Source organism: Fringilla coelebs (genome assembly GCF_963513975.1).
Source record: "Fringilla coelebs genome assembly, chromosome: 6".
Classification (NCBI taxonomy): domain Eukaryota; kingdom Metazoa; phylum Chordata; class Aves; order Passeriformes; family Fringillidae; genus Fringilla; species Fringilla coelebs.
Genome location: NC_140034.1, coordinates 2,572,132 through 2,597,761, shown reverse-complemented (window position 1 = coordinate 2,597,761; position 25,630 = coordinate 2,572,132). Strand labels below are relative to the sequence as shown.

The window sequence follows — 25,630 nt, the reverse complement described above, 5'->3', positions numbered from 1 at the left end:
CAGAAATACCAGTTACGTTGTAATGCTTCACTTTTTCTAGGTTACTTCAATAATTGAATAAAAAAGGTTGGTTTAAGTTGCCCTTTGGATTCAGTTTTTCAGTTGGAGGGGAATATTTCAGCGTGGGGAAGCAGCAAGCAAGCTGTTCTTAGGGCAGGACCTCAGGAAAAGAAGATTTAATGTAACAAAGCCAAACACAATGGAAAAGAGACACACACACACACAAAAAAGTCCTATTTGTTAACTCAGAGCTCACCAGAACAATGTTTCCCTCGATTTCATTTATTTCAAGAAAAATCTGCTAATTCATCAGAAGTCAGAACTCAATCTCCTGTTTTCTCTCCCAAACAGGCCAATTAATCCCGTTACAAACTGCATGCCAGAGTGGAGCTGTTCCTAATTGCACTAACACACGGGGTGGTGGGGGCTGGGGAAGCTTTTCCCCCTTCATCTGCCCACTTTGCCCAGTCTGTGGTCAGTCTTGGGGTCAGCAATGATGGCCTGCACAGCCACGATGGCCTCGTTGATCTTGGTCTGCAGCTCGCGGAGCTCCTCGATGTGCAGCAGGCGCAGGATCTGGGCAGCCTCGTTGATAACAGCATCTGGGGAGGGGCACACAGAGCAGCACAAATTATTTTATCCAGCATTTAATCCAGCATTTTCAGCTCAGAGAAGGGATTTAAGGACGTTTTAGTGCCCTGCTGGTGGTTTGCAGGGTGGAAATAGAGAGCAAGGTTCCCTGCTGCTGGGGAGGGATGGGGTGGCATCCAAACCTTCCTCACCACCCTGCAGCCCAGGGGCAGGGAATGAGGGAATCATAAAAATAAAGTGTTTTAATACAAAAAAACAAAAATCAAACCAAACTGAAAAGAACAACCAAAAAAACCAACAACAAAAAAAACAAAATAAAAACAAAAAACCCCCAAACTAACAAAAAAAAAAAAAACCAAAACCAAAATAACCCACCAAAACAAACAAACAAAAAAACCCCATGCAAAACAAAACAAAAACCCACCAAAACAAAACAAAAAAACATGAAGAAACAAAAGAACCCCAACCCCCCCAAAAAACCTTCCATAAACGCAAAAAGATTTAATTCACAACCCCTAAAAGAATTTAAATTAACATAAAAATAAAATATACAAATTTTAAAAACCATAAATTTATACTTCTATAACTAGAAATAAAAATATGCATTAAATAAATAAAAACTATCGTAATAAAATAATAAAAACTATAACCTAGAAATGTAATTATATAAATGATAGAATTGAAATCAAACAAAAATTTATAAGATAAAAATATAACTATATAAATTAAAATTTCAAATATTATCTAGAATATATACATATAGTAACAACTTTATTAATTTAAAATATCCACATTACAATAAAAATAAATAAAAATAATAAATTAAAGAAACAAAAGGCTGGGTTGGGCTGGAAGGACCTTAAGGATCATCTCATTCCAACCTCCCACTCCAAAGTTGGTGTGAAACCAAGCAGTGATTTAAGTAATGTGGAGCAGAAGTGAATCCTGTGGAGCCCCAGGTCACCTGGCTGGTTGTTACTTATCAATATCCCATCATGTTTATCAATAACCCATCATGTTTATCAATAACCCATCAGGTTTATCGATAACCCATCAGGTTTATCGATAACCCATCAGGTTTATCAATATCCCATCAGGTTTATCAATATCCCATAATGTTTATCAATATCCCATCAGGTGATGCCAATCTGAGGTGCCTGGATGGATTTCAGGCTGGAGGCAGCAGCAGTGATGGCAGCAGCAGAGCTGTCCTCTGCTGGTAGCAGCAGGATTTACCAACAGCAGGATGCATTCATTCCTTGGGCTGCACTAAGAAATGTTATTTCAACAGATTCCAAACAGATTGGATTGAGGCTTTGCTGTTCCAAACCCAAAATGCTCAGGGATGCTCATAAATAACCAGCTGGGAGGGAGGAATTCTTTCCACTGCAGGGTTTTTTACTGTCCACATCAGCTCTGGATTTGACAGTAATAACTCTGTCAAAGGCAAACATTCCCATTTAAAAGTCACATTAGGAGCAGTGCTCACCTCCCGTGTCAAATCCAAGAATGTGCTTTTCCAGAGCAACAGGCAGACCCTGGAAAAGATTAAAAAAAACCAAAAAAAACCTGTTAAAAATGTCATTTAAATGTTTGGTAAATCAAATCAAGTACTGCAGCAGGTACTGGGGAGTAAATACGGGTTTTGCTTAGACAAAAATGTGTGAAAAGTTTGAAAAGTTGATTAAACAACTCCCTTTGTGTCCTGAAACACCAAACCCTGAGTATTATTACAGAAAAATCTTCCTGCTTAAGAATCCCTCAGTGGATACACAGTGCCTGCATTCAATCCTTAAAAGGCCAACAGCAGGACTGGGAGCCATCACCCAACCCTGCAGCTTCCCAGGAAAACAAAACTGGGCTTTCTTAGAAACTTCTGCCTTTCAACAGCTGCCAGCCTTTGAGCAGGGGCTGATTGCAAAGAGCTGCAGAAATTCTCTGTAATCAAGTTTTGCTGAGCTCACAACAGCCCCAGAAGCATCTGCTCAAGTGTTAAGCTTAGGAATAAAGGGAAATATTCCATTTTCTAAACATTTGATCTATTAAAACTCTCCAAGGCAAAATTTATTAGTGGTTATTTCTGAGCATTGCTCTGTTTCCTTTGTCCAGCTGCAGAGGAGTGGTCACACTAAATCTTAACTCAAGGAGCTTCACCATGCACTTAAAATTAGATTTAAACATTCCAAATCCCAGAATTTGCTTTTATTACCCTCAGCAAGTTTTTTTCAACATTTGCCAAAAGCCTTGCATTTTACACAACAAAAACATCAGAGTTCAATACCATTAATTTCTGCAAGGATGGGGCTGTAAAGCTTTTAGACAGTGAAAATTTCCTTTAAAGGCTTTTATACACAAGGCAAAAAAAAAAAAAAGAATCTGAGCTGATCAAAACACACATTAAACACAAACTGGTGGCTGCAAATCATTTGCAAAAAGTGGGGTTTTTCCATGGCCTTTATAGTAAAATCCATCTTCCACTGCAATGCTAAAAATCCATCTCCACTGTTAAAACTGGTGATCAAAATGCCTCTAAAGCCACTTCAGAAAGATTCCAGAAATATCAGACTTCCTATAAGGATTTTTTTTTTAAGGACTGAGGTTTGTACTTCAGGTCCCTGCCAGCCTTGGGTGTTCCTGAGCAAAAATTGTCATTTTTTTGTCTTTTTTTTTTTCCCCTCTCAGTTCTTTGTGGATGAATTCCCCAAGGTTCCCTCAGTGTCTCCTGCTAGCAGGAAATTCCTCACCCTCCCTTCTTCTCACACTTGTGAGTTTGATCCTTTTTGGGAAGCTGCCTTTGGAATCCCTCAGCCCATCCTACAACAAGTTCATGATCCTTCAAACAGGGAATAAACCAAAAAGAGCACATTTACATCAGGAATACACACACAGCTTCACTTCCAGCCTCATTCCCCACAAATCTGATTTATGAATGCTGCACAAAAATGTGGCCATTTACAAATCAGTCAAAACCTGAAGAATAAATCTAATTTTCCTTTTTTTGTTTTTTTCTAAATTCCCAACCCAGCCATCCTCTGTGCTTTGGAAATATTTCCTTTTTCCCCCCTGGCACATGAAGATGTTGATGGTCCCTCCTGGCACAGATTTTCTTGCTTCTCACCACTCCCTTTTCTCCACACCCCTTGGAATGTGGCATTCCTAAGGAAACAACACTCCCAGGTTATCTCCCAGACAGACATTTCAGCCCTGCTGATACTTTGAAGATCTATCAGAAATGAACAATTCCCTGGCAGGAAAAAAAAAAAAAATTCCCTGTTCCTCCAAGAAAATCCCATTTTGATCCCAGCTGTGCAGCTATGAAAACAACAGCTAAAAGCTGATTTTTATTAACATTACAGAACCTTAAAATGAAGACAACAGGCTCAGCTGCTTTCCTATTTTCCTGCTCTTTGAACACTTTTGTGGATTTGCAGGTCCAAAGCTTTGATTGATAAATAAATCATGGATTGTTGTGAGCAGCTGCCAAAAAAAAAAGAAAAGAAAAAGAAAAAGAAGGAATTTGAGCTCTTTGAGCAGATCCAGCTGCCTTAGCAGGGACACACACTCACACACCTGCAGGGCAGGTGAGGCTGCCTTTCCCAGCCTTTCCCAACTCTGCCAAATGCTGGAGAGATCTGGAATGATGAGGAAATCCCAAACTAAAAACCCACAGTCATCCCCTGGAACATCTTCCCAACAGCCAGGTCGTGGTTAGCAAAGAATTCTGCAAAAATCTGACTTTAAGGGCAGAAATTTCCTTCACTGCTCCTTTTTTGGGGGGGGAAGAGAGGAGGGAGGAGCTGCATTTCCAACATCCCATTCCTTGAACACATATGAGGTGTCCATATGAAAAAAAACACTCCAAACAAGGAATATTTCAACTTTAGGCAGCCAACACTGGTAATTCCAAGGAAAACCCAGGTGATGCATTTCTCCTCACACTACAGGCCTGCTGCACTGAACAGTCAGGATAACCCTGTGGAAAATAACCCAGGGAAGAGCTTTTCCATGATTTCTCACACAGGTGTGTTTGCATTGACTGGAACAAACCCAGCTTTGTGTCCTGCTCTCCATAATCCCCCAGATCTGCTGCAATCAGCATGGCTGGGAGAAATCCAGCTCCCTCCATCCTCCCAATGAAGTGTTGGAACAGAAGTGGTTTTGACTGAGGGGACAGAACTTTATCTTCATTAATTAGGATGGGATAATGAAGGCTGGCCATGAGTACAAACCTCCTTGGACTGGCTGGCTTTGGCTATGGCATCCTGTGTCAGGCGCTCCTGAACCAGAATCCGAATTGCCTGGGAAAAACATGGAAAGGGGACAGGAATTAATTCATGTCCTGAGGCATTTCTCAGTAATTCCAAGGGGAAAAGAGCCAAAATTATAACCTCAAATTCAGTTTTGTGACAGTTTTTTTTTTTTGAAACTTTCCCAGCCCTTAAACCTTTCCATTTAGGAATAATCTTGGCATGTAGGATCTCACCCAGGTGACAGAATCAGAAGTGACAAGGACATTGATTTTATACCATTAATTCCTGCCAGTCCTGGGATAGAAAATGCAAAATACAAGGAACAGCCTGGAAATCTTGGGATTTTTAGCCTGGAGAAAGGGAGGCTCAGGAGGGTGACAGGAGGGGGTCAGGATCTCCTGGCAGGGAACAAGAGACAGAACAAGAGGAAATGGCCTCAAGCTGTGCCAGGGGAGGTTTAGGTTGGATATCAGGGAAAATTTCTTCCTGGGAAAGGTGGACAGGCACTGGAAAGGGTTTCACAGTGGTGGAATCCTGAAGGGATTTCAAAGCTGTGTGCATGTGGCACTTGGGGACACGTGGCAGTGCTGGCAATGGTTGGGCTCAATGATTTAAAGGTCTTTTCCAACCTAAACAATTCCATGATTTCAAAATGAGCTGATCACAACCCCAAAGCAGCAGCACCAATCTTCTTCTCCTGAGTTCTCACACCTTTAACTCTGCAGCAATGCAGCTCCTCTGGAAAGGAAATGCTTCCTGGAAGGAAATGCTGCCTAGGGATGGAAATCCTGTGTTAGGAAGGAAATTCTGAACTGGGATGGAAATCCTGTGTTAGGAAGGAAATGCTGCCTTGGGATGGAAATGCTGCCTGGGGAAGGAAATGCTGTCTTAAGAAGGAAATCATGTGTTAGAAAGGAAATGCTGCCTTGGGATAGAAATCTTGTCTTGGGAAGGAAGTCCTGTCTTGGGATGGTAATGCTGCCTGGGGATGGAAATGCCTTGGAAAGGAAATCCTGCCTTGGGACAGAAATCCTCCCTTGGCATGGAAATGCTGCCTTGGGATGGAAATCCTGCCTGGGGAAGGAAATCCTGCTGCCAGCATCTTTTAGGAGGTGCTGAACCTCCTCCCCCATGCAGAGAAACCTGGAGCAAGGCTTCCCAGGCAGGCTTGGAAAAGACTTGAGAGCAGAAAGAAATTAATTTTAGCCTTGGGAACAAGAGCAGCCTTGACTTTGACAATCCTGGTGCTCATCTGTTTTCCCTGGCTCCAGCACAGGGGGTGAAATCTTACCAGAGCTATCAGTTACTGATACCTACAGCTCCAAATGCCTCCAAAAATAACTGCAGGAATACCATGCAGGCAGATTTCCACAGGAAAGAAGAAGTGGCTCTGTCAAACACATTGCTCAGACTCTCCCTGATGAGCAGCCAGAAGTGACAGAAGCAGCTCTGTGTTTCTCCCCCAGGATTTCTCCCAGTTTTGGTCATGATTAAAGTTGAGCTGATACCAGAAAGTTGTCACTTAAATACTTCTAGAAATCTGTCACTGAAGGAAGTGGCCTGGACAAAGGAATGGTTGGATGGGGAGTTTAATTCCAGCAGTGAAACCAGATCTTGTGGAAGAGAATTCCAAGTGCTTTTGGCATTAGGAAATATCCAACTGTGTCCCACAGATGCTTTCTGATCAACTTGCCAGGTTTAAATGAAGAAAATGGGATCTAAATCTCTGGCCAGATGTCTGTGCTGTGCCTGCACCCTCTGGCTCTCCCAAAAATCCACTCCTGAGTGCCCAAGCCTGGACAGGGATCAGAAATTCCCTGCAAACCTGCTTATGGTGGGGGAGAATTAAAGAGTTTGACACCTTCTAATATCATCATCTCAACCCCAAAAGCAGCTTTGCATTGCTCCTGGAATGGGGATTTTCACTGCAGGAATCCACTCTTGCTGGAATTAAAAGCAAGAAAATTCAGGCTGGTTTTGCCAGAATCTGTCTGAAAAAAAGATGTGGAAATAAAAAATACATTTATACAGAATTATACACCCAGTAAAGTTTGCTTTACTGAGTGTATAATTCTGCATAAATTTATTTATGCAGAATTATAAATTCTCTAAAGTTTCCTTCAAAGAAGATCTGAAGGAATTTTGATAAGAGCTGAGTTCATTCAAGCTGCAAATGCTCAATATCACCACACCCAGGGTGTCCCCTCCCTACCTGATATTCCTTTTCAATAATTTTTGTGGGGTTTTGATTTTTGGTAGGGGGTATGAGATCTCCATGCTCCTTAAAGACTGAAGAAGGATATTTTGGGAAAGCAAAGTAGGAAAACATACTGGAGAAGAGAAAAAATGGCTGGAATAACTGCAGGCTGAGAATTCCTTAAGAAACCAGGTTATCATAAAACTCTTCCAAGAGTTACAGACTTACACTAAATAAACCTCAATACCCACAGCTTTTGGTTTCTCCAAAATAAGTTTAGCAAGTATCACAACTATTGTCATGAAGAGAACTTTATGGGTATTTTTTTCAGTTAAATGCTTTTATTTTTATTCCAAACCAAACAAAGTTTATTCCCATACTATGACATGACATGATCAAGTAGGAACTTGGGATTTTACACTCTTGTCAATAATGTATTTTTTATTTTAAAAAATACAGTAAGGGCTTAACCCCAAATCTATAGAGTTCCACCAGAAAACTTCTTAAAGGCATAAAAAGATGGATTAGAAAATTAATATGTCTATTTAGGGCACTTAAACCCCATAATTAGTTGTCAAAACTAAATTAAACTGATTTCAGTAATGACAAGGAATAAACAGTTCACAGGACCAAAAGAAAAAGGAAATTTTTAACAGTGGTTCCTCCCTTGGATGTTGTTTAAAACATCTTTGGCATCATTAACTTTTAAATTTTCAACTTTCTCTAATTTCTAGCACTGGAACAGAACTTTCTCCTTTGAGGATGCTCCTTAAGGAACTCAGATAAAATTGTTTACCAGGAGAATTCTCCCTGCATGAATTTCCCTGAATTGTGTTCTTATCTGCTTGAAAAGACATAGTTTTGGGTTTTTTTCCTATCTTTGCCTAAAAATTCATATTTATCAGTAACTGCACCTCAGGCTATGAACACACACCAGGCACTGGGGAAAAGAAGGAAAAAAGGAGGTGGGAAAAGTGTGAAACTCACCTTGAGCATCACCAAGTAATCATCATGTCTCTGGATCTGAAGCAGATTAGCCAAAGCCATCACTCCAGCCTTGAAATCAGGATTATTCACTGGAAAAAAAATAAGGATTATCATTAAAAAGAAATGCTAATTTATTTTGGTTTCACTGATTCCAGCAGGCAGAACTGGCTGCCTGACTCCATGGCATTGGATTGGACAAGGCAATTCCCCACCACCCTTGAAGGGTTCACAAAACAAGGATGTGGCAGCTGGGGACATTATTTAGTGCTGAATGTGGCAGTGCTGGGTTCATTGCTGGGCTCTGTGATCTTAGAGGGCTTTTCCAACCTTAATTCCAGAATTCCAAGGAGTGAGGAAACAATTTGGCTGCAGAGGAATCAGCACTGGGCTGCACAGCCAGGTACAGTGTGTGAAAATAAAGCAAATTAAAGGCAGATATTGTCTTCTGTACATTATTTGTACATTTTTAAGGTTTTGTATCTTTTTATCCCTGCTGGTGAGGGTAGGATCAATCCCTGCTTTTCTGGAGATGGAGGAATGGAAGAATATTTGGAAGATTTAGGGTTGATTTTAGCAGCTCTTTCCCACCACTTCCATTTATTGTGACTGTGCCTAGCAGGAAAAAAAAATAAATTAAAATTATGATGACAGAACAGCTGGGGAAGACTGAGCCAAGATGAAATCCCTGACAGCATGGAAGTAACCAGCCTGCCACCATGTTTCCTTGGATATTTTTATTTTTTAAGGCATCTTGCTACTTCTCCCTCACTTACAATAAGTAATTATGATTTACAGAGCAAAGCTGTTCATGTAAATGTTCAGACCTGTATTCCTAAAGCTTTAAATGGGGCTTTAAAAAATCTACATCATAGGATGAACCAACTGAGGAACACCCAGGCCACGGAGCACATCCCCATCCAGGAGCTTGTGGCACACTCACCATCCAGGTTAATCAGTGGCTCTGCATTTTTTGCTGTGTTGTCTGCATTTTTAGCACCATCAGGGGTGGAATCCTTGTACTTATCAGCTGCAAAATGAGGAAGCAAACACAAAAAATCATCAGCACTAATGGCAAAAAGAACTAACTCAAAGTTTAGCAAGGAGCTGTGGTGTTACAGCTGGATTTTTAGGGTGTGGTGATTGCTCAAGAGCCTTGTGGGATTATAAACTGAGATTTCTGGGTTTATAAATTGGGATTTTGGAGCTCCCCATTAATGATTCCAAATGCTGCCACTCCTGTGAGCTGCTCCAAGAGCTCCCAGCTGCAGAGAGATTCCAGGAGCAGCCTCAGAGCATTTAGGGCAGGATCCTCTTCATTACAGCCTCACCCCAGAAGGCTGAACAAGTGTTGGAACCCAGGGAATTGCTGAGAATTTCAGCCTTTCTGTGCTGACAGGCTCTGACCCCCCAGAGAACACTGCATTGACCTGAGGCCGTGGAGAAGCTTCCAGAATGGAATGACAGAACTGGGATTGTGGGTGTGGGGCTTGGATAGAAGTGTGTGATATCACAGGGTGGGAAACTCATTGGGGTTTAGAATATAGCAATAGGTATAAAAGAAGATGGAGGTTTCAGGGTGGAGGCTGCTCCTTCTACTTCACCTCCTTCTCCACGGGTTTGGGTGGTTTTGTGTCATTGGATAAAAAAGTCCCCATTGCAGCCATGGTTGTTGGTTATTGGGTTAAAAGTGAAAATAACTGAGGTGTCATTTCTTAACTGGACACCTAAATTAACTGGACACAATCCTTAAGTTTATCCTTAAAAGGCCTTGTCGAGAGAGAGATGGGGCTCCATTTTTAGTTTGTTAGAGTGGAGTGAGCAGAACTCAGGGTTTGTGAGATTGTAACAGAGATAGGAACTAAAAAACCTCTGAGTCCCCATAAGAAATACCATGATGCCTTGAGAAAGCTGCCCTGGAGCAGAGGCTGGATGGAGTTCCAGAATAAAGCAGGGATTTATCCAAAGGATCCTCCATGGACCCACCTTGGGCAGCACCAGAGCCCAGCCAGGGCTGCACCCAAGATGAACCAAAATGGCCCCAAAATGCCCGGCCGGGCACGGGGTCTCTCCCTGGGATCAGCTCTGCTCCATTTGCACCTTGCAGTTCATTGTCCCATCCCAGCTTCAGCCCCTGCAGTCCCACCCTGCTTGTTTTTCTCTCTCCAGCCCACGGGGTTTGTGCTCCTGGCCTGAGATTTGGCTCATTTGTCCTTGGTGCCCAGCTGGAGCAGGAATTGTTTTGTCTCCCTGCTCTGTGCACAGAGCTCACCATCCCATAATATGAACCCAGACCCACACACTAAAGCAGCACAGAATGTGAAAATAGAAAAGCTGAACCTGAGGCATCACTGTCCTGCAATTTAATCCCAACCCTGGCAAAAAAGAAGCAGACTCAGCACACAAGCTGCATCTCCCAGATCTGCCACTTCTAAAATCCATCAGTTCCTCTGCCTTGAGCAGGGATCAAGAATTGGGGGATGATTTTGGTCCTGGTGAGAAAATAAAACACTTCCAGTGGGTTTGTTTCACAGCCCACACTGGGGTTTTCCAAGCCTTTGGAGAATGGAATCTCCTGAACTCCTCCTTTTTCCCACAATCCCAAGGAACAGGCAGCTCATTTTGCCCACCATGAGGGACTGAGAATCACAGCACAGGTGTTTGTGTCCCACCCCTGCTCTGGGCAGAGCTCAGCCCTGCAGGAATTAAAGCAAATGGAAAAGCAGCACCGTGGCTGTTGTTATTTTGCCACCAGTAATTACATTTGTATTCCCACTCTCTCCACAAGGAGATGGAACTGCTGTGACTTGGGGAGATTTAACTCCATTTTTTCATAACTTTGCCCTAGTTCCCAAGGGTTCCACATCCACTCCTTGTTAAAAAAATAAAAAGGGGGTCTAAGAATAACTTCTCTGAATAAATGTAGTACTAAATATAATGCATTTAATCAACTTCAGAGGAAGTTCTCATAGAGGCAATCCCACAGGGAGAAGGGGGTAAATATCTACAATGGGATTGGCTCTATCCATAAAAATAAAATAAAATAACAAATGCAATTATGCTGTTCCAGTCCCATGGGAGCTGAAAAGAAACAGTTTCTCTGAGCAGGGGGTGGAAACAAGCACACAAAATTGTGGTTTATTTTTTAAAGAAGTGAAATATCCTTTTGACACTGTCTGATTTTGATGAAAACTTAAAACCAGCGTGAATTTCTGCAGGGGAAGGTGTCCCTGCCTACGGAACTCAGTGTGTGTGAGGGCACTGTGACATCACAGCACATTTGGTGACACTGTGGGGGTGACAACTCCTGTCCCCACGCTGCAGAGCTGCAGGTGCCACACTGGGATGGCCTGAGCAGGATCCCAGAGGGATGCCCAGCCTGGAGGAGCTCCTGCTGGTGGCCTTTGGGTTCAGCTGTTTCTACCCCAGCAGCACCCCCCGCTCGTGCCCACCCTCCTGGGCCACCCTGGTGTGGGATGTGCCCCAGCTGGAGAAGGGCAGTGCCCCCAGGGGCATCACCATGGCAGAGGTGCTCTGCTGGAGCATCCCAGCCCTGTGCCTGCTGCTCCTGCTGCTTTTCCTCAGCAGGACCTACTGGATGAAGGTGAGGGGGCCAGGAGCCCATGGGGACAAGGAAGGGTCTTCCCAGACTGTGCCCAGCCCCAGCAGGCAGAGGTGGGTGCTGGCCACTATGGAGAAAAGCAGGACAGGTTTAACATTCCTGGGGATTGGAGTGAGATGGGGTTTAAGGGACCTTCCAACCCACAGCATTCCATGATTCCCACACAAGCTGCTCCTGCCTCTGTCCCTGTCACTCTGTGCCTTCCAGAGATGTGGCAGGAAGTATGGATGCTCCTGCAAGACCTCCAAGCTGCTCTCCAAGCTGAAGGAAGATCCTGACTTGCTGAAGCTCTACCTGAAGCACCTGCAGAAGTGCAGGACATCCTTTGTGGATGTGTTCCAGGTCAGGCTGGATGGGGCTGGATAGGGCCCTGCCCAGGGGGTTGGACTGGAAGGTCTTTACAGCTTCCTTTCAATCCAAATCTCCCTGTGATTCTCCAGAAAAAACAGCAAGAAAATACAGGACTGCTTCAAGAAGGAGGAGAAGATGCATTTGGCTGTTTGCCAAAGAATTCCCAGCTGTAGAAAGGATCCCAGGAAAGCTGGACAGTGGATGGAGCTGTCCCAAAGCACAGGGACAGCACAGCTTTGGCAATAAAGGTTCCAGGTGAAACTGTCTCCAAGGTAAATGGAACATGGAATGGGCCCAAGGAACAGAGGGAGTGACCCCACACTGGGAATGCTGCAAAGTTCCTCCAAATCAAAATTCCTCCAAATCAAAATTCCTCCAAATCAAAATTCCTCCAACCAAAGGGAAGGAATTCCTGGCTAAGATACAATTCCCAGAGAAGCTGTGGCTGCTCCTGGATCCCTGGAAGTGCCCAAGGCCAGGTTGGATGGGGTTTGGAGCAGCCTGGGAGGGTGGAAGATGTGCCTTCCAACCCAAACCATGCTGGGATTGTGTGAAATAGATCAGAATCCCCCATTCCCCTGCCATGTGGAGGTATGAAATGGATTTCCTCATACCATTATCTCCATACTCCAGCCTCACAGCCAAGCCAAGCAGCCAATCCACAGTTTCCTGTCGTTCCTGGATTTTGAAGGGACAGTTCACATCTTTCATGTACTGGGGAGCAGGAAAAAAAAAAAAAAGAGAAAAAAAAAAAAGGATTTTAGTGGATGAATCAGTTGGGAACACAGAACTGTTGTCACTTTCCCACAGAAAATATTAATTAACCAGAGGTGTCAGTGTGAAATTCCTGCTGTGGTATCTGATCCGTACTGGAGTGTCCCAAAGCACCCCTAGCTCAAGTCTGACACCTGATAATGGAATTTCATTTTTAATGAATGTTTTTTATTGCCAGACTGTACCAAAATGCCCTTGCTTTATCTCTGCTCATGTCACAGAGCAAATGGAACAAGGGAAGGGGGAACAAATTGGAACAAAGCCTTCCCACCTGGAATGAAGCCACCTAAGGCTTCCCCAAACCAGAGCATTCCCTGGAGCAGCAAAAGTAAATTTCCTTTTTTTAGGGATTTTAGGACAAAACCAGGCTGAGATTCTGTCCCAGACCACGAGATCCAGCCCTGGCTGCTAACAAGGCTCCCAAAAACCAGGACATGGTGACATCCTGCAAGGACAGGAGTGCCACACAGTTGGGAAAAGGATGCCAGGAGCTGGAAAGCAGGAATTCCCTGGGAATGATGTGGAGAGGACATTGTCACCAAGCCAGTAAAGGCACCACAACAGCACCAGCTGCCAGGAATTCCAGATATTCCCATTCACCTCCAGGATATTGGAATCATTCACTGAGCAAAGCAAGGGTTTCCAGGAGGGGAAAAAAATGGGATGGATGGGCACTGGGAATTACAGAGCAGGGAAATGGGAGCAAGAGGAAAAGCTCAAGAGTTTTGTGGGGGCTGCAAATGCTCAGGAGCACAGAGATCACCCAGAGTCCATCTGGATGCAGAAAATCTATCTGGATTCAAAAAAATCCATCTGGGTCTAGAAAAATAAACATCTGGGTCCAGAAAAAAAATCCACCTGGATCCAAGAAAAAAAATCCACCTGGATCCAGGAAAAAACTCCGTCTTGGTCCAGAAAAAACCAACCAACCAACCAACCAAACAAACAAAAAAACCACATCTGGGTCTAGAAAAATCCATCTGAAACCAGAAAAATCCATCTGGAACCAGAAAAAATCCCTCTGGGTCCACCAAAAAATCCCTCAGGAGTGGCAGGAGGTGCAGGGATGAGATTCCCCCCCATGCTGGCAAGGCCTGCAGGAGCCTCATCCACCTCCTTTTGGGACAGAAGGAGCATTAATGCAGAAAAAATTTGTTTATTTGCAGTCAGTCTTCTTTCTGCTTCATGAGCTGAATCAAATCAGGCAGAAAAAGAAAAAAAAAACCAGTTTAGGATGGACACTCCACCTATTAAACAAACAAAGCTGGGGGAAAACCATGCCCAAAATTCCCCCACTGTCATAAACTCCCCCAGTTTGGCCTCAATAATACATTTCAATTCCTAGAAATGTAACAGGACAAATATTCAGAGTTATTTATTGTGCTCCTCAGCCACAGCAGCTGTGAAATGTCATTTGCAGCAATGTCTGGAGCAAGGAAATACCTTCTCAAAGGATTTGGGCCAGTCCTCACTGTGGATGTTCCTCAGATTCCCTCGGTCCTCGATCTTGTAGTGTCTGATTTTCTGGTCCTCCAGCCAGACAATGAAATTCCTGAACTCTGTTTCATCTGTGGGGAGGAGTAAACAGAGCAGGAATTCAAAAATATCTGAAGTTTCCATCTGATTCATACAAATCTAGATCCCTCTGAGCACTTTTCCCATTAAATTCCCCCCAAATATATATATACACACATATATAAAACCCACTAAATATATATTCAGTGGGTTATAAATATATATATTTAGTAGGTATATATTTAGTTAGTATATGTTTATTAGTTAATATATATTTATAATATACATTTATTTATGCATTTAGCTAGTATATATTTATAATATATATTTATAGATTTAGTTGGTGTATATTTATTTTAGTGTATATTTATATATCTGTCATATATATTATTTATATATTTAGTTAGTATATATTTATTTATTATATATTTATATATCTATAATACATATTTAGTTATAGATTTAGTTAGTATATATTTATATATTTATTATATATATTAATGCATTTAGTTAGTACACACTTTAATTAGCATATATGTATATCTTTATATTTTTAATTATATGTTCAGTTGGTATATATTTATTTTAGTTAGTATATATTTATGTACCTATAATATATATTTATTTATATATTTAGTTAGTATAATTTTTTTGCATATATTTATATATCTATAATTATATATTTTTATATATATTATGGATTTAGTTGGTATATATTCATTTTAGGTAGTATATATTTATATATCTGTGATATATATTTATTTATATATTTAGTTAGTATATATTTAGTTAGTTATTATATATTTATATATCTATAATATGCATTTATTTTAGATTTAGTTGGTATATATTTATATATTTATAATATATATTTATTTATGTATTTAGTTAGTATATATTTTAGTTAGCATATGATTATATATTTATTTATAGATTTAGTTGGTATATATTAATTTTAGTTAGTATATATAACTATATTATAAATTTATTTATATATTTACATAATATTTACAAATTTATATATTTTTATATATTTATATATAAATATATATTATATATAATATATAAATATATTATATATTTATATAATATTTATATATTTAGTTAGTATATATTTATTTAGTTAGTATATATTTATACATCTATTATCTATATATATTTATATATTTAGTTAGTATATATTTATTTTAGTTAGCATGTATTTATAAATATCTACATTAGTGGGTTCTAAATATATATATTTATATATAAAATCCTTCTATATATAATATATTAAAAACCCACTAAAATTGCGCATTCTCTGACCAAAAATCAACCCTGAGTGTTTTTCATTTTCCAGCTGACTGACCTCGTTAAAGGCATCAGCCAACAGATTCCTTTTATTGAAATATAATTATAACTTATGGAGCACAGAAAGAAAGGTGAAAAAACAACAGAGAATTTGAGTTTCTAACTTTGTTTTCAGCACAACACGACACATGCAGCACTAATCCCCAGCTCCTCTCAAAAACACAGCAGAAATATTGAGGCTGCACAATTTCTCCATTCACTGCTGACTCCTCTCGACCCAAAATCGATTTTTGGGGGCTGGAACTCCACAATTCCCAGGCTGTGTGCACACAGGGATGTCCAGGCTGGGTGACATGGGAGGGGACAGCTCTGTCCCCAAAGCCCAGCTGGGGCAAGCTGGCTCTGCATGAGCTTTAGCCGTGGAATGGCTGGCTGGGAAGGGACCTTGCCATCCCATCCCACCCCAATCTCCTCCCAATCCCATCCCATGGATCTCATCCCATCCCTTCTCATCCCAATCCCATCCCATGGATCCCATCCCAATCCCAACCCATCCCATGGATCCCATCCCAATTCCATCCCTTTCCATGGATCCCATCCCATCCCTTCTCATTCCAATCCCATCCCATGGATCCCATCCCATGGATCCTATCCTATCCCATCCCATCTCATGGATCCCATCCCTTCTCATCCCAATCCCATCCCATGGATCCCATCCCTTCTCATCCTAATCCCATCCCATGGATCCCATCCCAATCCCATCCCATGGATCCCATCCCATGGATCCCATCCCATCTCATGGACCCCATGGATCCCATCCCTTCTCATCCCAATCCCATCCCATGGATCCCATCCCTTCTCATCCCAATCTCATCCCATGGATCCCATCCCAATCCCATCCCATGGATCCCATCCCATCCCTTCCCATCCCATCCCATCTCATGGACCCCATGGATCCCATCCCATCCCTTCTCATCCCAATCCCTTCCCATGGATCCCATCCCATCTCACGGACCCCGTGGATCCCATCCCTTCTCATCCCAATCCCATCCCATGGATCCCACCCCAATCCCATCCCATGGATCCCATCCCACCCCTTCGCATGGATACCAACCCGATCCCATCCCATTCCATCTTACCCCAATCCACGTCCAGCCTCCCCCGGCCCCCCCGCAGCCCCCTCACCCCTGCAGTTGAAGCCGGTGGGGTTGTGGTAGTCGAGCGCCGAGAGCTTGCGGCGGAACATGGTCCCGGTTCCGGTCCCGGTGCCGGGCCCGATCCCGACCCGGACCCGGATCTCGATCCCGGTGCCAGCGCCGCCTCCCCTGCTCAGGCCGCCCCGACAGCACCGCACGGACCGGAAAGATGGGAACGCCCGCCCCCTGCGCGGCGTTCTTCTAGCTCATTGGTCAGCGCGCTGAGCGGCGGCTGTCTTAACCAATCAGAGAGCGGAACGGGCTGCCGGGAGGGGAAGTAGCCGCTCTGCCTTGGGTATGGACGCGGCGGCGGAGGGGGCGGGGCCTGTTTGGCGTGGGGCTTGTAGTGGGTGAGGTCAGTGTGAGGGGCGGGGTCAGTGTGAGGGGCGGGGTCAGCGAGAGGGGCGGGGTCAGTGAGAGGGGCGGGGCTTTGCCAGGGTGTCCGCCTGGTGGGGAACTGGGGCGTGTGCAGTTCTGTACTGGGAGCGCTGAGCTGTACTGGGAACACTGAGAGCTGTCCTGGGAGCACTGAGCTTTACTGGGAACACTGGGAGCTGTACTGGGGGGTACTGGGAGCACTGAGATGCACGCTGGGAGGTGTACTGGGGATACTGGGAGGTACTGGGAGCTGTACTGGGAGCTGGCCTGGGGTATACCACCGGTGCTGGGGCTGTACTGGGACACCCGGGAGCTGTACTGGGAGTACTGGCAGCTGTACTGGGAGCTCTGAGCTGTACTGGGAGCTCTGGCAGCTGTACTGGGAGTACTGGGAGCACTTTACTGGGACCATTGAGCTATATTGGGAGCTCTGGCAGCTGTACTGGGGAGCTGTGCTGGGGGAATTGAGCTGTATTGGGGAGAACTGGGAGCATTGTACTGTACTGGGAACCCTGACATCTGTACTGGGGAGTGCTGGGGAGCAGTGGGGAGCAGTGATCTGTACTGGGGAGCACTGGGGAACAGTGATTTGTACTGGGGAGCAGTGATCTGCACTGGGGAGCACTGGGGAGCGGTGAGCTGCACTGGGGAGCGGTGAGCTGCACTGGGAAGCAGTGATCTGTACTGGGGAGCACTGGGAGGGTTCCATTTGAAGGTTTTTTCCCTGGGGAAAGGATGAGCTCTGGCTGGGAGCGAGGCCACCCCCGTCCCCCCGTCCCCCCCTCCGCCTGGCTGGGGTGGCACTTTGCAGGCAGCCAGGCGGTGACAGCGTGACAAGCCACTGCAATATTCATCCTGACATTTCCTCCGTGCCAGCCCTTCCCAGCTGGCACTGGCTGCAGGATGGCAGCGGGAAGAGCCAGCCCCCGCCATGGCCTCAGCGGGATCCGGGGGGGCTCTGCCTCCCTTTCCCTTCAGGACATTCCCCTCCCCTCCACTGGGTCTCCTCCAGCTCCCTCCTGGAGTGGTGTCAGCTGGGCAGGGGCTCCCTGGCACCTCAGCCTCCCTCAGGTTTTGTGGAATTCCAGAATTCCAGAATGGCTTGGGTCAGAAGGGACAATAAATCCCATCCGTTCCACTCCTGTCATGGCAGGGACACCTTTCACCGTCCCAGGGTGCTCCGAGCCCCGTCCAGCCTGGCCTTGGGATCCAGGAGCAGCCTGGATCTTCTCTGGGCACCCTGTGCCACCACCACCCTCCCAGCCAAGAATTCCACATATCCAACCTAAACTTCCACTCTTTCCCTTACCCCTCATCCTGTGGCTGCAGTTCCTGAGGGAGTGTCCCTGTCCCACCCCACAGCTGGAGCCAGCACTGACACTGAAGTGAGCAGGACAGGGACAACAACCCCAGCATGGAGAAAAGGAGCTTGGTACCCTCAGCCACACGAGTGTCACACGCTGTCCGTGCCACCACGAGTGACAATCAGTGACATTCAAGCCAGCAGGACAGGCACAACAATTCCCTCATGGAGGAAAGGAGCTCGGGCCTGTCCCCACGGTGCCCTCAGCCACACGAGTGACGCACGCTGTCCGTGCCACCACGAGTGACAAGCAGTGACATGAAATGAGCAGGACAGGGACAACAACGCCCTCATGGAGAAAAGGAGCTCGGGTCCATCCTCATGGTGGCCTCAGCCACACGAGTGTCACACACCGTGCCGCCACGAGTGACAAGCAGTGACATGAAGTGAGCAGGACAGGGACAACAACCCCCTCATGGAGAAAAGGAGCTTGGGCCTGTCCCCACGGTGCCCTCAGCCACACGAGTGTCACACGCTGTCCGTGCCACCACGAGTGATAAGCAGTGACACTCAAGCCAGCAGGACAGGGACAACAACCCCCTCATGGAGAAAAGGAGCTCAGGCCCGTCCCCACGGTGCCCTCAGCCACACGAGTGTCACACAATGTCCGTGCCACTAAGAATGACAAGCAGTGACACTCAAGCCAGCAGGACAGGCACAACAACTCCAACTTTTTGGACAAAAGGAACTCGGGCCTGTCCCCACGGTGCCCTCAGCCACACGAGTGCCACACGCTGTCCGTGCCACCACGAGTGACAATCATGGAGGCGGTGACACCTCCTCTCCCCACCCCTCCTGCCTTGCTCCCCCTCAGAGCAGCCCTTCCCCCGTTCCCTGGTGGCTCCAACCCTTCCTGCAGGAACACAAATCCATCCCCGGGAGATGAGTTGTGCTTCTCCTCTCCCCGCTGCCGCTGGGCTTGCAGCTAATGAATGCAATTAGTGCAGATGGGTTTATTCTCATTAGGGAGCCGGGCCTGGCTGCGGCCTGCGCGCGGAGCAGCGCCTCGCCCACGCGCTCCGTGGAAGCTCCTCACCTCCTCCTGCTCGGCAGATGCTGCTCCAGAGCCAAATCCTGGATGTGAGGAGGGAAGGGAGAGAGTGTTGGAGCTGGAGGGGAGCCAGGGAGCCATGGAACAGCTGAGCTGCCTGGCAGGCCGGGACGGACTTGGCTCCTTCCTCCCCAGCGACACCATTTTGCTTTGGAGCTGCTCTGATGGACACAGAAAAGGATGGAGGGGCTGGGAAGTGCTTGGAAAAATGGGAATATCAGCACAGAGCCATGCTGGGCTGGGTGCTGGTGGTTTTATTTCAGAATATACAGTGACACCTTGCTTGGGGCGGGCTGGGACAGTGGAAGGTGTCCCTGTGAATGACAGGGGGTAGAATGGGATGATTTTTAGGGTCCCTTCCAACCCAAACCATTCCAGGATTCTGTGATTCCATCATGGACTACCAAAACGTCTCCTCATCACATACTCTGCCCCTGCCAAATTCCCTGCATCCTGAATTTCCCTGCAGTTTCACAGGACTCTCAGGGATGACTGCTTTCCCACACATTTTGAGGCTGCTCGGTCTCAGCTCATTCCTGGGGCCTGCTTTGAAGCTGCTCTGATGGACACAGAAAGGGATGGAGGGGCTGGGAGTTCATCTTGGTGCTTGGAAAAATCGGAATATCAGCACAGATCCATGCTGGGCTGGGTGCTGGTGGTTTTATTTCAGAACCTACAGTGAGACCTTGCTTGGAGCAGCCTGGGATAGTGGAAAGTGTCCCTGTGAATGACAGGGGGTAGAACAGGAAGATTTGGCTTGGAAGGGACCTTAAAAATCATCCAGTTCCACCCCTGCCATGGCAGGGACACCTCCCACCATCCCAGGCTGCTCCAAACCCCACCCAGCCTGGCCTTGGACACTTCCAGGGATCCAGGGGCAGCCACAGCTGCTCTGGGCACCCTGTGCCAGGACCTGCCCACCCTCCCATTAAAAAATTTTTCCTTGTATCTGAGCCTGAACCAAACCTCTTTTAGATTAAAATAATTTTTTGCTGTCCCTCCAGGCCCTATAAAAATCTGTCCTTCTTTAGAAGGTTCCTTCAGGCCCTGGAAGGGGCTCTGAGGTTTCCCTGGAGCCTTCCCTTCTCCAGGTGAGCACCCCCAGCTCCCCCAGAGCATTCTCCAACCCCTGGAGCAGCTCCATGGCCTCCTCTGGATTTGTTCCTGTGCTGTGTGCCAGGGCTGGGAGAAGGAGGAAAGAGAGGGGAGAAGGATGGACAATGAAATTGGGAATTTTGGAATTTTGGGTGTCTCTCAATTTCTGAGCAAGGAGCAGTGTCCCACCCTGAACAAACCTGTTCTACCCTGACCTGCCCCATCCTGTGAGAACAAAAAGCTGCTGAAACCCCAGGCCCAAAACTAAACCCTCCCAAGGGGAGAACCCCTTGGGAACTGCATCCAACCACAACCAGGATGGGATCCCACCTCCCCAGGGCTCGACAGGCACAGAGCAGCATCTCCAAAGGCTTGAAACAAATCCAAAAGTTTATTTTTCCAACGAGTACACAGACCATGTGGGATGGGGATGCGCTACACCACGACTGGCTTTCGCCTACAGCCACCCCCTCCCCAAAATCCTGCTGCTGGCAAGGTGGCAACCCATGGAGAGAATTGCCACCAGCAACCTTTGCAGACAATAAAAGTCCTTTTTCCAGTACTCCAGATATTTTTTTTTCTTTAAAAGCCTGGGGGTAGTGGAATGTCGTTTGAGGCCAGGCTGGAAATCCAGCATGGGGATGGAGGGATGGGTGGGATTTCTGTTGTGAGGAGGGGAAACAACCTTGGCAGGAGATTTCTGCTTGGCTAACAAAGGCAGATCTGTGTAAATAGAAATACTGGGGTGAAATACCTGGCAGCACACCAATGGCAACACCACAACCAACAGAAAATCTAAGCCCAGCAACATAAACACCTTCAATGAATAGTTTGGGTTAGTTCAAAATCTCCCCTCCTCACTCCCCCATATTCATGCAGGTTTATTTTGTTGTCTAAGGTATTAAGAATTCGAGTTGTAAAATAGGCAAGTTGTTTAAAAAATTATTACAAACCACTTTTGTGACAGTGTTTGAGAAGGGGTGGGGTGGGAGCCCCGGGTCAGACCGGCTGTACTTCACTCTCTGTGACAATAAATCAGATTAAGAAGGAAAGACAAAACTCAGGATGGGGTTTTTTACATCTCTGCCTGGTAACACCAAGAGTGAAACCAGCTGCAGAGCAAACCACTTCATCCACCCTTCATCCAAAAGCTAGGGGAGCTGTAGTAAAAAGATCAAAATTGGGGGAATTAGGGGGGGGGCTGGGACCATCTAGGCTACTCGTGGCTTACAAACATTCCCAGGTGCCAAAAGTTTGGAGTCCAGTGTGAGAAGAACTGGCCTTCTCCGTAGAAGAACTAGAAAAAGAGTATGAAAAGGTAGAAAAACCAAAAAGCACTTTTTTTTTACGGGCTAGAAAGAGTTACCAAAAGGTACCTAAAGACTTTTCCCCTCCTGGATCCACAGGAATTTTTAAAAGCTCACACCTGATTCAGAACTGGGTCACCACAGACCCCTAAACCCCTTTGTGACCCCCAGGTCATTTTGTACATAAATCCCCACATTATGATTCCCAAAGTGATGGTTCCCAAAGATTCCCAGGAGGACAGATGACCAGGGGAAAGCCAGGAGGTGTTTAGCAGCAGAAAGGAGAGACAAGCCACATCCACACAAGCATGGACCCGAGGAGGAGCCCAGAAAGGTGGCGTGTGTCCCCCGAGAGCTGGGAGCAGATGAAGCAGACCTGGGAATAACTGCCCAGCCTGGCACTGAGCCCAGGCCGTGTGTAAACAGGGAATCAGGCACCTCCGGGAAGGGGCGGCCCCACAGCTGCTCCCCTGGCCTTTCCCAGCGTGGGGAGGGGGCAGCGGGAACGGGAGGGGAGATGGGGGCAGGAAGGGGCAGGAACATCCCAACACAGAGCAGCATCCCATGGTGGGACAGCGTCCCATGGAGGAGCAATCCACCATGGAGGAGCAGCATGCCATGGAGGAGCAGCATCCCACCGTGGAGCAGCATCCCATGGAACAGCAATCCACCATGGAGGAGAACCATTCCATGGAGGAGCAGCATCCCATGGTGGGATAGCATCCCATGCTGGGATAGCAGCATCCCATGCTGGGATAGCAGCATCCCATGCTGGGATAGCAGCATCCCATGCTATCCCACCATGCAGCATCCCACCATGGAGCAGAATCTCACCATGGAGTAGCATTCCACCACGGGGGTGCATCCCATCACGGAGCAGCATTCCATGGAGGAGCAGCAACCCACCATGAGGCTGTATCCCACCATGGAGCAGCATTCCATGGAGGAGCAATATTCCATGGAGGAGCAGCATCCCACCATGGAGCAGCATTCCATGGAGCTGTATCCCACCACGGAGCAGCATTCCATGGAGAAGCAGCATCCCATTTTGGAGTAGCATTCCACCATGGGGCTGTATCACACCAAGGAGCAGCATTCCATGGAGGAGCAGCATCCCACCACAGAGCAGCATCCCACCCTGAAGCAGCATCCCACCACTGAGCAGCATCCCAGCAACATTCCAGACCAGCCCCAAGGGAAGGAAGTGCTACCAGGAGCTGGGAAAAGAGCAGGACCAAGCGAGGAGAGCAGAGGCACAGAGGTGTAGGAGAAAGGAAAGACCCGGAAAGAAGCGGTCGACTTTGATTTTCGGATTTCTGGCTCGCCCTGCACCCGGGCTGGCACCTGCCCTGTGGCAGGAGGCATTTCAGGCACGTCTAAGGCATCTCAGGAGCTCTCTTTGCTTTCAGAATCGCCTCTGTTCCCTCCCTACGGCTTCTTCCACCAGCACGTGGTGCCAAACGCTGGAAAAGAAAAGTCTGGAGCGGATGAACGGAATTAAAACTCTCATGCACTACCACTGAATGTCATCACAGGGCTAGGAAGCACCAAGCACGACACAGGAACCACTTTTACTTGCAGAACCAAAGCTAACCATAGAGAGAATGGTAAAAAGTGGGGTTTGCTGGGGACACAGAGCTGCTGGTGTCCCCTCGACTTCCCCCTGCTACGCTACGGCCAGAAATGAAAAAGCACAAGACCAAACATTGAGTAACAGCACAGCCACCTAACCTGTCTGCTATATATCTGACAACTTAAATCAAAAATATTAGCTTGGAAAGAAACCAACAATATCATTCCAAGAAGGTTATACACATCCTTAGCAGTTAACTTTGCTCAGCACAGCTCTGGTGCTTTAAATATGGAACAATCGAACAATTTTGTGAGCAGAGAAGTGACACAGATTTATTCTTTACATGGGTTTTTTTTTTGTTTTGTTTTTCTCTTTCTAGGCAACTCTACAGACTTCAGATCTTTTGCCTCGCAATGCAGATCATCTGATTCCCCCAAAGGTGGCCAGGTTCTTTAAACATGCACATCTCTGTAGCTTCCAGGCCGTGTTTTTTACTTATTTTTGTTTAAATTCTGCGGACCAGCAGGTCGTCCCCATTCCTAAAAACTCTACATCAGTGTTCAGGGTGGCCTGAGTGCCCGTCAGGCTCCTCCTGGGTTTACAGGATCACACAGAAGAACTTCTTCTCTCTAAAGGGGTTTTCTGAGGCCGGGACGGGGGTCAATAGAGGGTCCTCCTTGGCGTGGGCTTCACAGTACGCCATCAGGTCTGCTGCTGCTTTGGACACCTGCAAAAGGAGGAGCCCTGGGTTAGGGACATCCCACCTAGAGAGGTGCCACCAGGCTGGCAGCATCCCTGGGCAAGGAGCATCAGATTTGAGATGAGAACCTGGCTGACAGTGCAGCACACGTCCCTGCTGGGGCTGGTTCTGAGCTGGTTCTTCACCTCTGGGCTCTGAGCTGCTCTGTCAGCCTGTATTGCCATTCCCAGCCTTCCCCCAATCCCATCCTTCACCTGACAAGCACTGACTTCAGCATCCCTGCTGGCTCTCCCACGCATCCCTTGGCAGGAACATCCACAGCAGCGTTTCCTGCCCTCACCCACCAGCCTCACTCTTTATTCCAGACATGGCAGCAGCTCCCGAGCCACCAGAGCTCATCCCAGCCCTGGAGCACTTCTCTCCCTGGATTTAAGCTCTTAGCAAGGAGCTGAGATGCCTTGGGGACAGTCACTCCTTCCCACCACCCCACAGGGCTCCAGGTGATGCTTCCAGCTGCCTCTCACCCCTGGGAGTGCCCAGGGCCAGGCTGGATGGGGCTTGGAGCAACCTGGGATGGTGGAAGGTGTCCCTGGCAGGAGGATGGAACAAGAAGGGCTTTAAGGTCTCCTCCAAGCCAAACCATTCCCAGATTCTACGATCCCATCTCCCACTGCCTCCTGGCTGGCTCTGCTCCCCCAGGGCCATGGCTGGAGGTTCGGCTCAGCCCGTGGTTTATCTCACCTCTCCCCTCTTTTTTTGGTGGCTGGAGAAGGGTTTGAGCAGCAGAGCACAGCCCTCTTTCAACTTCCCTCTTCTTTTGATTTCCTTAATCTGGGGCTCTTAACACTGATGACTGAATGGTCTACTTAAAACAAGAGCATCCCCCACAAACACCACCTGGCTCCACATCCCAGCTCCCTCCACGAGCTTTGGGCAGCAGCCACCACCTCCCAGCATTGCCAGAGGCATCTCCCAAGAATCCCTACCTTTATCCTGTCGATGTTGGCCTCCATCTTCAGCTGCTCCACCAGCTTGCGGGCCTGTGCTATGCTAGCAGTGTTGTTGCTAGCCATGGGCAGGCCAGGAGGGCTCCCGGGATGGGCTGTGGGCAGGAACACACCGGGATCAGCTGCTGGGCTGCTCCCAGCCCTGCCAGCCCCCAGAGGATGGGCTGGGCTTTAATTAACCCAAAGGTGCCAGGGTTTAATGGGGGTTTAATGTGAGGAGTGTTAGAGCCATCAAAATGAGGGGGTGATGATGACAGAAGCCAACCCAGGGCAGGGACATGCTGCCAGTGTTGTCCCCAGAGCTGGAGTGGCACTTAGGTGGCACTGGGACTGTCCAGAGCTCAGCCTGAAGCAGCAGGAGCCCAGCTGAGCTGTGCTTTGGTGTT

The 25,630-nt window shown here is 46.8% G+C and overlaps 2 protein-coding genes across 2 annotated transcripts; both read right to left on the bottom strand.

Annotated features, from left to right (window-relative positions):
* Nucleotides 1–266: 266 nt before the first annotated feature.
* On the bottom strand, nt 267–16,937 carry RTRAF (RNA transcription, translation and transport factor). Its single transcript, XM_084207790.1, has 8 exons — nt 16,760–16,937; nt 14,213–14,337; nt 12,610–12,709; nt 8,966–9,052; nt 8,026–8,114; nt 4,821–4,889; nt 2,081–2,129; nt 267–602 (listed from the first exon to the last, which is right to left on the bottom strand). The coding sequence occupies exons 1-8, from the start codon at nt 16,818–16,820 to the stop codon at nt 448–450; spliced, it is 735 nt and encodes a 244-aa protein (XP_084063916.1). The 5' UTR covers nt 16,821–16,937; the 3' UTR covers nt 267–447.
* Nucleotides 16,938–23,834: 6,897 nt separating this feature from the next.
* On the bottom strand, nt 23,835–25,310 carry GNG2 (G protein subunit gamma 2; the record flags this gene model as incomplete). The annotated part of the gene is made up of 2 exons (XM_084207960.1): nt 23,835–24,264; nt 25,224–25,310. The coding sequence occupies 2 exons, from the start codon at nt 25,308–25,310 to the stop codon at nt 24,136–24,138; spliced, it is 216 nt and encodes a 71-aa protein (XP_084064086.1). The 3' UTR covers nt 23,835–24,135.
* Between the last annotated feature and the right edge of the window lie 320 nt (nt 25,311–25,630).

Excerpts from the sequence above, each read along its gene's own strand:
- RTRAF (XM_084207790.1), bottom strand. The coding sequence starts at position 16,820 with ATGTTCCGCCGCAAGCTCTCGGCGCTCGACTACCACAACCCCACCGGC. Across the intron at positions 9,053-12,609 it reads GCTGGAGTATGGAGATAATG|CTGATAAGTACAAGGATTCC; the intron begins GTATGAGGAAAT and ends CTCATTTTGCAG. Across the intron at positions 4,890-8,025 it reads ATTACTTGGTGATGCTCAAG|GCAATTCGGATTCTGGTTCA; the intron begins GTGAGTTTCACA and ends TGTTTTTCCCAG.